Genomic DNA, 17,477 nt, shown 5'->3' with positions numbered 1-17,477 from the left:
GGGGGGGTTTGGGCAGTGCTAGCACCCCTCTGGCCGATGAGGCGCCCTGCGAGCCTGGGGGCTCACCCCTGCTCTTCAGGACGTCTCCTTGGTGTCCCTGTCCCCGTCCCTGCGTGGGGCACCCCGGGGTGCCGGAGAGCGGCAGTAGCTGGCTGGCGGCGGCAGAGGGCGGCAGCGCCTTGGCTTTGGCGCTCGACGCGCGGCACCGCGTGCCACCGCTCAACACAAACCCCCGACCCGGCGCTTGCTCTGGGAAAAAACTTTTATTGGAACGAAACGGCCTGGTCTTCGCCCGCTGCGTTACAGCGGCGTGCAGCGAGGCCAGCGGGGATAGGCTTCCCCTCCCAAAGGCACGGGCATCCCTACGGGCTACAGAGCCAGCGAGGGGCTCGCTCTAATCCCGACTGGCCCCGCCGCACGGTGCCCCTTTTCCCTGGCTTTGCTCCTACCTGCTTCTCACTATGAGCTCGAATTTCCTTTTTACAGCCCTGGGCGTACTCGGCACCCCTTCCTTGGGCCGCGCTCTCAGCTCACCCATCCCGGCTCGGGGGGACCGCCTCCCCCTCTCCCCCGTCCGGCGTGGGCCACCACGGGCCTCCCCACGTGTAGGGCAAACCTCTAAGGTTAGCAGGCCCGGAGAGGAGGGATTCCAGCCTGGGGCGGCCGTTCTGGTCTGCTCGTCCTCTTTAAGAACGGTTGGAGCTGGGCCCCTCCTAGCCGAGGCCTTGACAGAGGCGCTTTGTCCCGTTTCTGCTTGAAACGGGTCTGCAAAGAGCGCGGCATCTTTCGATGCTCTGTGCGGGAAGCGCAGCCCTTTAACGGCCCTTTCTCGCCACCTCCAAACTGCATCACGCAGAGGAAGTTGAATGCTTTTACCCTCCCTGCTGTTGTTACTGGACTCCGAAGGCACAAAACAAAGCGCGTAGTCGGCAGTGACCCCTTTCTCCTGCCAGAAAGGGCCGGAGGCCGGGCCGGCTCCCGGGCCGCGGGCCAGCGGCAGCGTGCGAAGGTGCTACGCGCAGGGCGCAGCCGCTGCCTTTCCTCCGCTGGGCTGCACGGCTTGTTTCCCTGCTCCGCAACACGCTGCTGTAAAGAAACTGCAGCATGTAGAAAAGCAGGGAGGGCAGAACAGGCTGAAGTGGGATCGGGAAACTGCTTTTATGAGATGGCCAGCCGTTTCCCGAAGAGCTGCGCCCCGGCGGCGCAGGGAAAGGAGAAAGCAGCAAGAGGTTAAAAACCCAGAGGCGGTCCGGGCGTCCCGGGAGGGAGCCGGCAGGAAGCGGCGGGCGGCGGGGAGAAGGGGATTTCCAGCCCCTGCCTCGTCACCGTCTCCCGCCCCCGGCGGTCAGTCGTCGGCCACGATGGACAAGGCCCGCAGCTCGCTCAGCTTGGCTTCGTTCTCCCGCTCCCGCTGCTCGTCGCTCAGGCCCGGCTCGTCAATCTGCGCCGTCAAGTCGCCGAAGATCTTGTGCATCTCCGTGTAGTAGACGACCTGGCGGGAGAGAGCGGGGTGGAGGGCGGCTGCTGGCGCGCTCCCCGCCTCGACCCTCCGGCCGGGGCCGCCGTGCTCCCGCCCTGCCGCGGGAGCCGAGAGGTGCAGCGCTGCCCGAGAGAGCCCGGCGGCTTAACGTTTCTGTTTCGAAAATAGCTTCCTCCCATGTGTTAATACCACCCCCTTAGATTATTACAACTCAACACGTTTTAATAACACGCTGCCCTTCCCTGCTCGCTCCCATCTGGGCGCTGCGAGCGCGGCGTTGCCCAGCGGGCCCTGCAGCGCCGTGCCGCCGGCCCCGCGTTGCAGCTGGGCTGTCCCCTACCTGGCCGAGGTGGCACCGGAGCCGGGCAGAGGCGCCTTGCCCACGCAACCCCGCTCGGTAACAGGTCTCTGCTCCGCGGCGGCGGGCACGGGAACATCACGAGCATCTCACATTGCAATGTGATACCGCGCGAGAGGCAGGGGGAGGGGTGCCTTAATAATGTGCTAATTAGCACAACCAATTAACTTAGCCAGCGTGCAGCGCTTGCACGAGTCGGAGCCCGTGGGTCAGCGCAGGCAGATGGCCCTGGGCAGCCTGCTCAGGCGCGGGCCCTCGCCGAGGGAGAGCCGCGGGTCCCGCCGGTGAACGGGGCCGGCGGCAGCGCCCGGCGCCGCGGGGAGGCCAGCAGCAGGGCAGAAGAGGGGCGCGCGTCGGCCCTGCCCGCGCACGCGCTGTGGCTCGCACGGCTGCCGCAAACACGGCAGGAGGATGCGCTGGCTGCCAGCGGGCAGAGCAGCTGGGAGAGGGCTCTGCGTTGGCCCGGGCATCACCCAATTAACACCAGCAGGCTGGCTTTACTGGGAGGATGGGGTGGGAGGGAGCGGTAAAACCCACCATTAAAAAAAAAAACACCCTACCATCGTCTCCATCACCTGCCCGGACCTTGGCAGAGACGGGCCGGGCTTCCTCGGCTCTGCGGCTCGCGGGCGAGAGCAGCGTGCCGCACAGAGCCCGGCTTCGCCCCGTCCCCCCCGGGAGCCTCGCGGGGCCGCCGAGCTCCTGCGCGGCTCGGCGGCGGGTGCAAACGCCGGCTAATCCTCTCGGCACCCCGCCGGGCCGCTCTCCTTAGCCCCGTTTGCGAGGCGGGCGCAGGCCCGGCTCGGTGGGTGCGCGGGGCTCGGCGCCGCGGCCCCCGGCAGCTCCCGGCACGGCGCGGGGCTCCGGTGCGGATACCCGCGTGGTCTCCATGGAGACCGTCTCCCCGCCGCCAAAGCGATGCTTATTTTGGGCAGGGACGAGGGGAGCTGCTGGGGACGCGCACGTCTCTGCCAACCATCCCGAGCCCCCTCCCCTGGTGCCGCGGTGAGCCGGGGGCACGGGGCCGGTGCCGCGTCGGGTGATTCAGCAGCAATGCTCGTTTACACAGTGACTAATGAAAGCAGCTCTGCCGCGGCAGGGCCAAGCGGGCAGAGCCGGAGGCTGCCTGGGACGAGCCCCGCTGGGATGCAGGGAGCCGCACGGCTCCTCCTCCTCCTCCCCGGCGGAGTAAAAGCATCCTCGGGTCTCGCGGAGTAAAAGCATCCTCGGGTCTCGCCCGCTCTGGAGCAATCCCGCGGGAGCAAGGTGCATCGGTGGCGTCCGTCCGCAAGCAGCACGGCAAGGAGATGGGTGCCCGCAGGGCATCGCTGCCTCGGGCGAGAGGCCACCGCTGCTCAGCGCCCCTCCTCGTCTTGGGGTGCGCACAGAGACGCGCCGAGCAGCCGACCGGCATCGAGCCGAAGCTCTTTCCAGCAGTTTCCATGATGCCTTTTGGCCAGGCGCCGATTACACTTTTCGCGCTCACGCAAGAGGCCGCCGGCCTCGGGCAGCGCCCGCGCCGCCGCCGGTCCTCGGTGCCAGCCCGGGCTGCCCGCGCCGGCCGGCTCTGCCGCGCGGCATGTTTTGCAAGGGGCAGAGCGGTGCCCTAATTGCGCTGTGGCTCCTGACGGCCACCTCTCCCCGCCCCGGCGGGGCTGGCACAGCTCCGAGCGCCCTAACGCCGCGGGTCCCGCGGTCCGGGTCGGGCCCGCGCCGCCTTAGGGTGCAAGCGGCGGCAGGGGCAGCGCTGCCTCTGCACCCCGGGGTGCCCACCCAGAGCGCCGCTCCGGGGCCAAGAGCCGCCGCGCTGGGCTCTCCGGGGGCCGGGGCCGCTAGAGGGTGCCAGGCCCTTGGGAGAGCGGGGCGACTGCCCGCCGGGGGCTACAGCCGCGCTGCAATAAACCCGGCTGCGCTGCAATAAACCCAGCTGCGGCTCAGCGAGCGTCCCCGCCGCCGGTTTGCTCCCATCCTCCCTCCTCGCGGGCTGTAACTCACGCTGCCCCGCGGCTCCTGCTCGGCCCGCCGGCGGGGGGAACGGCCGCTGGGCAGCCCCTCTCCCAGGAGGCAGCCGGGTCCCCGGGACCCCCGCTCTCCGGCGAGCCGCAGGCGGCGGGGGCAGTGATGCTCTTCCACCTGCCATGGTAGGAGCCAGGGCGTTAGCTCGCGTCGCCATCCCCACCGTCTCCCGTGCTTTATCAGCGAGAGCCCAGAGACGCGTTTATCCCCTCCCGCTGCTTTTTTTTTTTTTTTTTTCCCTTGTTGAAATATGGGTGAAAACTGTCACTGCCAAATGGCAGTTTGGGAAGCGAGGGAGAGGAATTCCCAGCTGGTTCGGGGAGGGACGGGAGCTGCCTGCTTAGGAGCCCTCGTTTGGGGGCCTTCAAAGCCTTCCTCCTAAAGGGGTCCCCGGCAAGGGGGGGGGGGGGCGGTGCCCAAGGCAGCCCGCGCTGAAGGCGGCGGCGCTGGGCGCCAGCCGGGACCGTGCCGGCGGGTACGGGATGCGCAGCCCCGACGCCGTTTGGCTTTAGCATCCGTCGCGCACGAGTAAGGGCCGCCTGGCCCCCCCGCTCCCGCCGCAGCCCGCGGCCCCGGCCAGGTGCTGCTCGCTCCGGCAGCCGGCGCGTAACCCGCCGGCACCTGCGGCCGCCAGCGCGGTGTTTTTCCAGCTATGGATACCATATGCTCTGTCGCTACCCCGTCGAAGCCTATCTCCAGCTAACGTTTGAGCCCGAGCCAAAGGCCCCCCAGTCCACCTGTCTTGAACTAATTCTGTTTCAGGACACCGCGTTCTCCCGATTTTCTATAGATCGTAGTTATAATGCCGCAGCCGAGCAGCGGCTCCTATTTACGCAAGTCCTGCACCGCTCAGACGTTTTGGGGGGGGGGTCCTGCCGCTGGCCGGCCTGCGGTGGTAACCCAGACCCGTAATGCTGACCCACAGACAAGCCTGCCTTAAAAGCCCCGTTTAATTTCCAACTTCAGTATAAACCCAGAAGAGTATCATGTTTTCTAGCTGGAAAATAAAGTACAAGGGAAGGAAGTGTTCACAAGCTCCCACTAACAATGAAGCATAAACTCTCCCCCTTTCATCTTAATGTGGCCACTTCAAAGTGCCCAGCCAGGGAAATATTTGTCTCCATTGGCTTAGCCCGGGCATGTGGGTGGAGAGAAATATTTGGTGCGAGAATGTTACGGCCTCTGTTCACTCGGGGCATGTCACGCTGTCAGCAGACACCCGGCACCGCGGCCCGAGTCCAAGCTGTGCCATGGGAACCCAAATGCCTGGCACGAAGGCCTGAGAGGGTCTAGTTAGGTCACAACCATAAAGCCACTTTTCTGGAGCTGTTTTGAAGCTCGGGTCCGTCCCCGGCCCATGGCGTGGCTTGTTCCAACGGAGGCTTAGCGGCAAGTCCCTGTTTACAGCTTATTGTCATCTGCCCTGCCACTTGTCACCGGCTTAGCTAACTTTAGACCCTTTTTCTCCGGGGCCAAAAAAAAGGAAAACCGCGCCGTTTTACGCCGCAGGTTGCCTTCGAGCGGCAGGTTCGACTCGGGGCCGAGGGCTCCCGGCGTGACGGAGCCGACCCGCGCGCGCAGCCCAGGCCACGTCCCGCCGGGGCTCTCCGGCTCGCCCCCGACGCCGAGTCCCCGGCCGCCCCTTTCCTTGAGCGAGGCCCCGGTCCCCGGCTGGGCGGCCCCGGGGGGGGGGGGGGGCCGCGCTCCCTCGAACGATCGCTACTAGAGATACATGTAGATGAGGCTGAAAATAGAAATTCCACTGAGTAACGCGAAACCCCCGAGAAGCTAAATAAGCTCAATGAGGCATGGAGGGAGAGATAACCCGGAAAGCGCGGCGGCGGCGGCGGGATGAATGGGCCAGCCGGGGGCGGCGGCACAGCCCGCCACCATTCACATGCCGCCCAGCGCCGGCTCGCACCCATTCAGCCGGGCCACGGGGCCGTTCCTGCCGCGGGCCGGGAGCGGAGCCGTCAGCCCCGGAGCCCCCCGGCTGCCTCCCCCTGCCCGGGGGTCCCCGCAGGTGAGCAGTCACCGCGGTGAGTCAGGACTCCTGGGTGCTATTCCTGGCTCGCCACTGACTCATTAAGTTACCTTGGGCAAGTCACTTCCCTTTTTCTTGCTTGTCTTTTTTTTCTTTTTTTCTGAGCCATCTGCAGAAGGGGAAACGCCGTGCAGCCCCCCCCCTCCCCAGGCATGCAGGCAAGCGCTCCGAACGGGGCTGGGGGGGGGGGCACGAGCAGGGCCGAGCCTCAGCACAAATGGTCGGTCGCGGGGCCGAGTCACTAGTGGAGGGCTGCCTCAGCCAGAGAGGTTGCAGCGGGGCCGCGGGCAGCTCCCGCCGTCCGCCCCCCGCTCCCGGCGCCGCCTGGTCCTCTGCAGCCCTGCCGCGGGGTGGAGGGATGCAGCCCGCTTACCTTCCCGTGCAGGAGGGAGAGCGGGTGACATGCTTTAGTATTCACCGGGGACTAGCTTGAGTCTAGCCTACGGGAGATGCATCGGCTTCGTTACGGCACTGCCTCTTGGGGCTTAAACGAGAGATCTCTCTCCTTTCCCAAGAAGGATCCTCACCTGAAGAGAGACCGAGCAGGTGACTGCGTGTGGCCAGGAAGCAAAGCGGAGGATCCCCAAGGAAATCAGAGGGTTTGAAGGGGGGAGTGCTGCAAAGGGCACTGGCAACAGGCAAGCCGCAGTGACCCGGCAGGGACCAGCCCCGTGTCGGGAGCAGCGAAACTACTGCAGCGGGCCCTTCCAGCTGCCTGCCCGCGCTGCAAACGCTGCGGCGCCCCGCTCCCGTCTCCCGAAGGGAAGGAACAGCCCGCTCCGTGCTTGCGGCCGAGGGACCCCCGGCGCCCGTGCGCTGCCTCCCGCCGAGCGGCTGGCTGGCACCCGGCACGCCAGCGGGAAGGGAGATTTTGGCCAAGGGCAGAGGGGCAAGGCCACTCGCCAAGGAAACTGCCAGCGGATCACAAATGCCCAGATAGGGCAGACAGACAGCATTCGGGTTTCAAGGTCCCATCCAAAAGACCCACCCACAGCCAGCGGCCGGAGCCTGTTTGTGTAGCTTGGAAGGGGGAAGGGCCAGCGAAACTTTGCCATGGCTCCAGGGAGTCTAGTTATTTCAGCTGCGATGGCTGGAACACAGAGCCCTGCGCTCCCGATTGCTAAGGGAACAGCCAGAACAGCATCCCCAGCATCTAACCAGGCGGCGGCAGGGTGAATCGACACCATCTGGTAGGTGAATCAGCCTGCAGACAACTCGCTGGCAGCTCTGCAGAGAGGCCCCAAGTCGGAGGTGAGATGAAACACGTGCTCGCTGCACCTCCTTGCAGCCATCCTGCTGCACCTGTGTCACTGCAGCAGCTCCCTTAAAAATACCGTGCGAAGACGCCCACGCAAACAGCAACACGCGGTTTCGTCCCCCTCCTGCGCTTGACCCACCGGCTGCACCCAGCGATCCAGGGCACAACACTTGCCTGGGACGCCAGAAGTTCAGATCTTCAGAAAGCAACTGCAGCTGAGGAAAAGGGGCTAAAAGGGCCCCAAATCCCGCTGGTGTGGATGAGATTCTGCTCTGTGCTAAGGAGAGCTGGATTAGCTCACGATAATGTTCCTCTCCAGCCTTAACAATTTAAGGGAGAGAGGAGAGGAAGGAGCAGCAGCAGCAAATCACAGAAGGAAGTTGGAAGATGGAAATTAAAGCAGGCTGTGTTTTACTTAAGCCACCCCTTCCTGCAAAGCCTTGGTGTGTAGACGGCACAGCAGCCTCCTCTGTCTTTGTCAGCATATCCCAGCCCTGGTTATCCATATCCAGAAACAGTCCAGCCCTGAGCACCTCATAATCTTAAACGAGATCCAATTCTGACCTCAGGACTGCAAATGCAAAGGGAGAACATATTCAAATGAATAAGCCACCAAATTCCGGTGTTTAATTTATAACCAGGGCTCGAACTGCATTATGCAAACAAGCCTTGTGGCACAGGACGTTACACTTGTACCAGGAATGTCCCTGATATGAGGCAGACCTAGGCCGAGGTGTACAATGCAGTGAAAGGTCACTTCCTGCTGCCCTTTCTCTCTGGCATCCGGCCAGCACCACATCACTACAGGTACCAGCAGAAGCCAGCCTGATCTTCTGCCAGGAAGCAGAAGCAGTTGAGCAGTTATCATCTGCCCGGTGTCCCACCCGCCTCTACACCTGGATCAACACTGCTCCCTTCACCCTTGCTCAGACACCACAGCTTGGCAGCAAAATTGCTGAAGGTATGGCTTTTTGGCCGAGCAGTCAAAGAGGAATGCTACGTATTCCTCTGTGAATTACATCCATCTCAAGACGGTGCCTCGTTCCAAGAGCAATGCAAACCCTAGCGGCGCCTCAGATGCTCCACAGTGAGGAAGGCAGGAGAAACACCACCAGCAAGGACATTCAAGCGCATCTCACCTGTGCACGGACCAGCGACTCAAAGCTGGGTTTGAAGTAATCAATGCGGCTGCTATAGAACTTGGGCATTTCCTCCAGGAGCTGCTTGTTTTTGGCTTCAAAGTCCTCCTTCACTGGCCTTAGCTCTTCCCGGGCCTGGGAAACGAGACAGGAGGAGGAATCAGATGCCTGGGAAATCCCCTTCCCAGAGCAGCCCTGCAGGAGGATGGCCAGGGGCTGCCCCAGGCCCATGGACCACTATGCTTTGACCTGAGGACAACCAGTGACTGCCTAACAGGGTAGCTCCGGCCTTGGGCGACGGAGAAGGCCGCAGGATGCCTAGAGACGCCGCTGCAGAGGAGATCCTGAACCAGCTGGGTTTTCCCCTTTAGAAGAACAGGGACAAAACTGACCCAGAGCTCAGCCAGGCTGGAGAACATCCCCAGTGGGGCTGGCCGTGCGGGTGCTGAGCCTCCGCGGTCCTCGGGACCGTGCCCCTTCCCCAGGCCCTGCGATTCCCAAGAATATCACCAGGGGAGTCTGCCCCCACCTTCAGCGCTGCCTGTGACCTTCAGCTTAGCGAGTCCAACTGGCTTCTTTAAACAGAAGCGTGGGGAGAAAGGGAAATGTCTCTGAGATGGTGTGGAAAAGGGCAGGAGGGGGTGGGCTGTGAAATATTAGACAGGTTCAAGTCTGCCACTTAATCCTGGTGCAATTCCAACGGGCGGGGGGGGGCCGCGGGCCAGCGCCGGGAGGGGAGAAAGCCTGCGAGCCGCCCCGCGCTGAGCGCAGCCGTCGAGCCTCGCTCTCGGGGCGCGCGCCGGAGGGATGGCACAGACACAGCTCCGCGCCTGGAAAGCCTGAAATCATCTCAGGCTTAAGTAGGACTGAGAGGAAAATGAGCAAATTCATTGTCTGACACAAAACAAGCTACTCCGAGCTGGAGAGCGTTTAAACTCACGGGGTGGAGTTAATGTGGGACGCGTCCAGCAACGAACAGCAGAAGACTTTGAGCAAACAGCTCTAAAGGGAAAATACATATTTACAGTTCGATAGAAATACCTTGATGAGATTACACTATTTCCCATCAAATAGGTGGACCTCTCAGATTTCCCAGGTTCAGGATTTCTTAAGAGCAGCTCTGGCTCTAGCAAGTGTTTAAGCTCACATTTTGGTTAGTTAAGATCTTTGTTAGAGGCGGGGGGAAGAATTAGATCACACTGAAGTTCATTAGGGGAAAAAAAATAAATAACTAAAACCTGCTTAATCACCAGGACAAAAGAATTCACATTTTCCAGCCACAGCTTTAGTCACTGAGGCTAAGCAAAGTAAGCTGCTTACTATTAAATCTGAATTCTCTTTTGTTAACGCTGATAGTGCTATTCTTTAACACAATACTTAATTCTGTGAAGACAGTGATCAGAAAATACATGTTCTTTGACTCTGAGGAAGTCAACTGCTCCTTCGAGGATCAAGCAAACATTCTGCAGGAGCGACAGATTTTGGGAGGAATGCTAGTGAGGATTTAATTAAAAAAGTAATCATGATTTTGTTAAAATTTTGGAAAGAAAAAAGAATTTGGCAAAGCTTCCTGTTAACCAATTACTGCAATTTTCCAAGACTAATTTTTGTAACAGGTGGCAAATATAAAGAATTGAAATGCTCTGATCTTTTTCTTTTTATACACAGCTGTTTGGTCAGACGCTGAGGTCAAGGGGAATTCCACACTCGCTGACTTCAGAGCTAGCAGCTCTTACAGGGGTTTTCAGTTCCTGGGGGCTTTATTTTGGAAAGCAAAAGTTCAGCTTGCTTCTGTCCCTCTGCTGAGTGCTGCAATTTAACTTCATTTTTATCGAGCCCTGTACGTGTTAATTTTATATCGAAAAACGCACCCTTTCACAAGGTCAAGCGTGCCAACTAGGATTTCACGGGGTCTCAGCGCAGATACCAAACACGGGAGGACAAAAGCTCTTCCCGGGTACGGCCCGCAGGAGCGCAGGCCGCCGCTGGGCACTGCCAGCACATCCCCCTTGCTCCGCTGAAACGCCCCAAGCCCTGGCACACGCTTCCAGGATTTCGTTTGTGGCCCCTTCGGGGAATTTCCCCGTGTTTTCAGTCCCTGCAACAGCTCTGTACCTGGTGTAGCTTAGCGAGGACAGGGCCGGTTTTCTCCTTCTCTTCGTACTTCTCCACTTTGGACTGCAGGCGTTTGTAGTCTTGCAGAGTCTGCTCGCGTCTCTTCACCGCCATGTTCAGGCTGGGGAACACACTGCTAAATCTGCCGGGGTTGAAAGCACAGAAGGGCCTTGAGCAGGACAGCCCGGCCGGATGCAACGTTAAAGACGCGCCTGCTTGGGCAATGCCCTGCCTGAAAGCTCAATAATGCGGAAAGGTGATGGGCAGAGCCTCACGGCACCTCCTGGAGCAGAGCTTGGTAGAGCTGCTGCTACCGCTACAGGACAGTCAGAGCTGGGGAAAAGTGCCACCGTCCCAGCGCAGGTGCCACTGGATTTGAAGCGCGTCAGGCGCCATCGAGCCTACGTTACAAGGCACTACAGGGCTCCTGCAGCCTCTGACAGCTGCGCCGCGCGCTTGCACGCGCAACCGCCAAGGGCCAGGCGATGCAAACAGAGAGAGGAGCGCGGGGAGATGCTGGGCGCAGCCGGTGGCGCAGGAGGAGCCCCAGCGTCGCAAAAGCGATCCCCCCCACCCCGACCCTTTCCGAACGCGCCAGGGCTGCTGTGCCGCTCCCTCGCGTGGGCACCCCAGGTCTCACCTCCACCGCGTCCGGCCCCGCGCCGGCGGGTGATGCAAGCCCTGCTCTGCTCTCCGCCTCCCACCCCCGGGCCCTTTCCCGGGGCGAGCGCTGGCTCCACCGCCCTGTCCCCGCTTCCCTTTCGGAGAGGCACAAGTCAGCTCCGCGTAGGGCCAGAATTCAGAACATGATTAATAAAATCACCCAGGGGTTTAAGCGAAAGCTATTCCAACCACAAACGCTTTCATTACATTCTTCCAGGACGCTGGAAGAAGGGATTAAGTGATACTTGTAAGATGCCTTAAGTCCTAGCCAAGGTACAGTGTTTGAAAGGAGAGCTAGAAGTACAGGCTTGGATTTTTTTCTTAAGGTCAATTCATGTGTTTAAGGGTGTGTTTTTAAATAAAAAAATTTTAAAAAGTACTTAAAATCTAGGCAATTTTGCAACATCTGGTAAAAGTACTTTGAAGGTCTCAACCTGCTTTGAGCTCTCCTGCCAACCCGTCTGGTTTTACAATTAGCTTTTTATTTTTAACAGTTTTCCCCTTGTCTTCCAGCTGCTGTATTAAAGATTCACATACGAACGTGGAAAGCTGCCTTATCTGGACCGGGGACGGAAGCTGCCCTGGAGAACAATGCTATTAACTTGACTGAGTAAGCAAACTGAAGAGAGAAAAAAAGTGCACTTTCCCCCCCATCTCCTTGTCCATATATAGTTATCTAAAGCGATTTTTTACTAATACCTTGCTTCAAAAGGAAATGTGCAGGCACAGGAGTTTTCAATAAATGGGCGCCCTTTGCACGCTTTCCTGTGCTCGGCTGCAGAGCCATGCAAGCGAGTGCCTTGGCACTTCGCGGTGACAAAGCGAAAGTGCCTTGCTATGAACTCAGCTGGTTTCACTGCCTCCTCCTCAGGAGATGTGAAATGCAAGGAAACAGCATCACTGTCAGGAAGGAAATTGGACAGCAAGTGTTTTCCTGGACTAAAAGTCCACCAGCGCTATCACTCAGAGCCGGTATTTCTGCACTGCCGTGCCGTTTCCCTGCCCTGTGTCTCCTCACCGCTGGGTCCCAGTTTGTATCCGGAGCTCCGGGGCCGGCAGGCCAACGCAATGCCCTGCCGCCGCTCCCGGGCAGGGAGCCCCGAGCCGCACGACCCTGGCTTTCCTTTGGGCAGCTGGAGGCGCAGCGTCCGCGAACCGCGGTGCTGGAGAGGGCTCTGCTCAACCGGAGCTGCCTTTTCCTACCCAGATGCTGACGTCTCAACCTTTCTCTAACCCGCTTGCTTCGGCCGTGTTGTTCCCTCTGGCCAGACCAAGCCCCTGGGCGCATCTCTGCTACCTTGCAGGGCAAATTCATGCTTTTGTCTGCAGGAGGTCCCTGCCAATGGCTCTGACCTCTTCTTCTGCTAGCCTTCTTCCACCTCCGGTTTGCTACCGACGCCAGCACCAACGCGGACCCTGAAACCTCCTCTCGCGTCCAGCTCATCCCCTCCTCCAAGCTCCCCCTTCTGCTGGCACGCTCGCCCAAACCCCCTCTTCCGTGCCATTTAAATCCCCGCGCGCGCGCCGATGCCTGCCCCTAGTTCTGCCCGCCGGCTCCCGAAGCCGCGCGGTCTAATATCGCCGACCCCAGCTCAGCTCCTTCCCCGCAGGGCTGGGAGTCCGCTCCGCGGCTCGGAGGAGCCCTGGGGCATCTCCTTCCTCCTGCCGCTGTCACCGGGGGCAGCAGGAAGGTGCCCCAGCACCTGGGCGCAGAGCCGTGGCTCTCTCCCCTGCGAGCCCAAGCGCCAAAAATCCCACTCACGCGATGAGAAACAAAAGCAAACACCTGCACATGTGACGACGGGGCTTTGCGCTTCCCCTGAGCTTTGTAAAGCCACCCCAAGGTGAAGAGCACTATATAAATATTAACTACAATAACTGCCGGTCCCGTTTCCCCGCTCCGGCAATCTCTGCTCTCCATAATCTCCAGCCCAAGTCTCCCATACCGTAAGTCTGGCAAACAGCACAGCTGAAGAAGAGCTCTGTACCCCAAACAGAAGGATTAACAGCAGCCAACAATTACCCAGGCTTATGGGGAGATTCATATTATTAAAATGTGTTACACATTGAGGAAACATGAACATCTGACTGCGAAGACAAGAGAGAATATTTTTGAATGTGACAGAAGAGACAGCCAGCTAACCCAGGAGAGTGAGGAAAAGCAGCAATGGGGCACGTTAGTTCTGTCTACAGAGCTAAAACGCAACGTGTGGTGAAAACCATACCGCTGTGGACAGCTCTGGTTCCTGTGTCTGGCCGCCTGCTAGGCGATGGGTTCGTATGGCACGGGTCACTCTACCTCCGGACTCGCTTATTTGAGCTCCATAAACCATACGGTCACTTCAAGAGGCCCAAATCAGGAGCCTTTCATGAAAATATGTCTAAACAGCCTTGCAACAATTTTTATTTCTGAAGGGCAAGCGGAGGCAAACAGGTTTCTGCTCTCCTTAAAGCGAATCCAGACCGAGGAGCACATCAGCAAGCAGCAAAACACAAATCCCACCCTGTGACTGTAATTTGCTTTAGATGTAATCAGATGCATGGTTAATGCAGGGACATTTTGATTCAAACAAAACCACGGGCTTTTGCAGCACCGCGCAGCAAGTCCAACGCATATTAATACTTCATTTTCCTACGCTGTGCTCACGCCGAAGGGTGCTAATGTGCCGTACCGTCGAGCACGGAGACGAAGCCTTTATCCCAAAGCCCTAACCGTTTACAGAGGGCAAGCGCCAGAAGAGTGGGGGAAGGGGAAACGTTAGTGTTTAATCACGCCTCGTTTAGAGGGCGAAATAGAGATATGTTCTTGCAGTCCTGATCACGGAGGATAACTGGGCCGGTCAGTGCCCGGAGAGCGAGTCTTTCACATGTTACGATGTGCTCCCTTGATAATATCCTCACTCCGACCAAGGCTCTTGCAAAGCGCCGTCACCGTGGAGCTGCTATTCTACCGCTCACAAATACCCATGATATCACCACCAACTCCCTGTACCATCAGGACAACAATTAATCAGGGCAACAGTCTCCAGAGACCACCCAGAAGGACAGATCCCTGTCCTGGAGCTGCAAACACCATGAACAACTGCGCCTTCTATGTCTGACCCTTTGGCTCCACCAACCCTTTCCATCATTATGGGGACGCAGCTGGGGCCACAGCGCTAAGAGCTTAATATTGCCCTGCGCAACCTGAAAAAGTCATCAGGGAGCACACTTTCCGAGCGTCACCCTGCCATCCAGCTGGCCGCGCGCGTATCAGATGCTGCTACCCTGACATTGCTTTTTATGGTATGTTTCTCACACACGCTTGCCATTATATTTAAATGCCGCGGCAGCTAGCAGTGACTCCCACTGGTCCTGGCTGCGCAGGACTCCCGAAAACAGATTCACCATCTTACGGGCTACGGGGCTACTAATAAAATACGTCCTCCCTCTACACATGTCCAAAAATACGCCATGAAAGGGCTAGGGAAACAGCAGCATGGATAGGCAGTAAAAGACCCCCCAGAAGAAGGCAGTGGGGTGCGCAAGCTTAGAGGTCTACACGGTATAAAAGGACACACACATTCTTTGCCAACAGCACGAATTAACGTCAGCAGCTTGCTCTTGCAACTTCTGCAGAAATCTCCCACAAATATTAAAGAGCTCGGGACAAAAATGAATAATACAATCAGTTCAGCAGCCCTTTAATTTTCTATCGCAGTCCTGATGGGGGGAGGCTTGGTAGCAGGGCACCGAACCTCTCATCTCGGGCGGCCTCTGCAAAACGAGCTGAGCAGAGCCCCAACGACGCCGACCACAGTGCCGCGCCAGGGAAACGTCGGAGGCCACGGCGGGACGGGACGGGCCCGGGGGGGAAACGCTCCCTTTGCTGGCTTGCAGGACGGCAGTGCACCAAACACCGAGCAGGGGCTGCGATCGCCGGGGCTGTCAAGCTACATCTTGCCTTGGATGTGGCTGCCGTTGCCTTCAGACCCTCAGCGCCCTGAAATGCCCATCCTGGCCCGGGATATCTGAGCGCTGGCGTGGTGTAAATACCACTGCTGATCTGGGTAGCATCTGTCTCTCAATTTTTCATCCACAAACTACCTCGCAGCCTCGAATCTGGAAAGTGCATAGCAGGAAGATGCCTTGAAAATGCAAGCACTATGTCAGTGCTACATGCTAGCTTTTAAATAGCCTTTTTCTGATAGCCCATCTTTGGAGCACTTTCTCTAGCACAGTCTATCATACTTGGTACTTCCACAGCGCTCGTGCATTAACAGAGCCCCCGAGAACACCAGAGAATTAGCACGTAGCCATTTGCATCCTACAAACTCGCTACCGCAGGGGGAAGAGAGAACCCTTTAGCTCAGAAATGCAGCAAGACTGCAGCAGAGGATCGGCGACATAGTTTCCATTCACTTTGAAGTCAAACCTGGTTTTCAAACAAAAAGGCTTCACGTTTTTCCCTTTCTGTTCTTAGTACGAACTCGGCGTGATTTCGCAGCCCATAATGGAAGGACACTGTACTCCGGCAGTGCTTTAAAAAAAAAATAGCTACAGTGCTGAATCTGAAGAGGCTGTTACTGTGTAGGCACAGCAACTACCGTCTCACAAGGACTTTTAATGCATAGATTATACGCTGCATTTCAGCGCGAGGGGGGGAGGCTCAGCTCCGCAAGCTGCCATTAACACAACGCACCGTGCCAGCTCCCAGCCTCTGCCGACGAGCTGCAGCCTGGAGCGCCCCAAGCCGGAGCGCGGCGCTCCGCGTCCCCGCGGCGCGGGCGGCTCGGCTGTCCAAGGCACGGCCGCTCGCGCGCCGGCGCTCCTCGATGCCCCAGCCCGGCGCTGGAAACCTCAGCCTTAACTCTCGGGGTGCCGAGGGATGCGTGCGAGGCTCCCACAACTATACAGCCAGTTCGTTAAAGGCTGCGAGCCTCCGACCGCGGAGCAACAAAGTTGAAACCCGCTTAGAGAAAGACTTGAGGGTGGTTTTTTTTTTTTCCCTACCAGCGCGTGCGCAGTCACCGCCAAACACATGAGCGGAATGGGGATTTCCGTAATTCGCTTTAAATCACTGCGTGGCAGCTAAGCCTGTCTCAGTGAGGTGTTCCTTCACAGCTGGCATGAGCAGGAGAAGACTGGGCCATCCTCGGCTTCTCCAGGCACCACCAGCTTGCAGAAATAGCTCTTTCTGTGCTGAAGATCCTCGCAGGAGGTTAGTGAGTCACCTGGTTTAATTTTCATGCAGGAATAGAGCAGCTCAAGCAGGGAAGCATGTTCCTTCATGGGATTGATCTGGATTGAGCTGAGGGTATGTTTCTGCCTCTGGCTCTTGAAGGAATTACTCCGTGTGAATTCTTTATTAACCAAGGAGCTCTGAACATTTCCCTCAAGTTCAGAGAGAAGTAGGTTTCTTCCCCATTTAGAAAGGGAAAGAAATCTTTCACATGAGGGAGCTGTGTACAGAAATACGATCTCAAGCCAAGTGCCATGGGTGGTAAACACAAGTGAAGGGTGATAGGAAGATACGGCTCCCACAACTGCCAAGTTATTCTGATGACTTAATAAATTGCTGCATTTCACATGTCACACAAGTGTCTTCACAAACATCTCGTGCATGTTATTTACAAACGCTCCTAGTGGAAAGTCTGGCACCAAGGCTGTCTGCAGAGCCTCCAAAAGCTTCTTCCATCTTCAAACACACCTCAGGCCTGTAGCTAGCGCTGTCCCCCAGGGGTCAATACTGGGCCCAATGTTCAACTTATTCATCAGTGACCTGGAGGAAGGGACAGAGTGCACCCTCAGCAAGTTTGCTGATGATACTAAACTAGGAGGAATGGCTGATACCCCAGAGGGCTGTGGTGCCATTCAGAGGGACCTGGACAGGCTGGAGAGCTGGGCGGAGAGGAACCTCATGAAGTTCAACAAAGGCAAGGGCAGAGTCCAGCACCTAGGGAGGAATAACCCCATGCACCAGGACAGGTTGGGGGTTGACCTGCTAGTGAGCAGCTCTGCGGAGAAGGACCTGGGGGTCCTGGTGGACAAGTTGACCATGAGCCAGCAATGTGCCCTTGTGGCCAAGAAGGCCAAGGGGATCCTGGGGTGCATTAGGCAGAGTGTGGCCAGCAGGTCGAGGGAGGTGATCCTGCCCCTCTCCTCAGCCCTGGGGAGGCCTCACCTGGAGTACTGTGTCCAGTTCTGGGCTCCCCAGGACAAGAGAGACATGGCACTACTGGAGAGAGTCCAGCAGAGGGCTACAAAGATGATGAGGGGACTGGAGCATCTCTCCTATGAAGAAAGACTGCAAGAGCTGGGCCTGTTCAGCCCGGAGAAGAGAAGACTGAGAGGCGATCTCATCAACGTGTTCAAGTATCTGAAGGGGGGGGGGGTGTCAAGAGGATGGGGCCAGACTCTTCTTC

The 17,477-nt window shown here is 58.4% G+C and overlaps 1 protein-coding gene across 12 annotated transcripts in view; it reads right to left on the bottom strand.

The window, feature by feature from the left end:
- Positions 1–244: 244 nt before the first annotated feature.
- The window catches only part of BIN3 (bridging integrator 3), a 47,597-nt gene continuing 30,364 nt past the window's right edge, over positions 245–17,477 (bottom strand). For all 12 annotated transcript variants that reach the window (XM_068920461.1, XM_068920465.1, XM_068920455.1 and 9 more), the window contains 3 exons: positions 10,411–10,552; positions 8,296–8,430; positions 245–1,492 (listed from right to left, as the gene is read on the bottom strand). In XM_068920461.1, the coding sequence (XP_068776562.1) occupies positions 1,346–1,492; positions 8,296–8,430; positions 10,411–10,552 (424 nt within the window). In that variant the 3' untranslated portion in view covers positions 245–1,345. The remainder of the gene's footprint in view (positions 1,493–8,295; positions 8,431–10,410; positions 10,553–17,477) is intronic.

This window comes from Struthio camelus, chromosome 27, assembly GCF_040807025.1.
Source record: "Struthio camelus isolate bStrCam1 chromosome 27, bStrCam1.hap1, whole genome shotgun sequence".
Lineage (NCBI taxonomy): Eukaryota > Metazoa > Chordata > Aves > Struthioniformes > Struthionidae > Struthio > Struthio camelus.
This window is presented reverse-complemented; position numbering and strand designations above follow the sequence as displayed.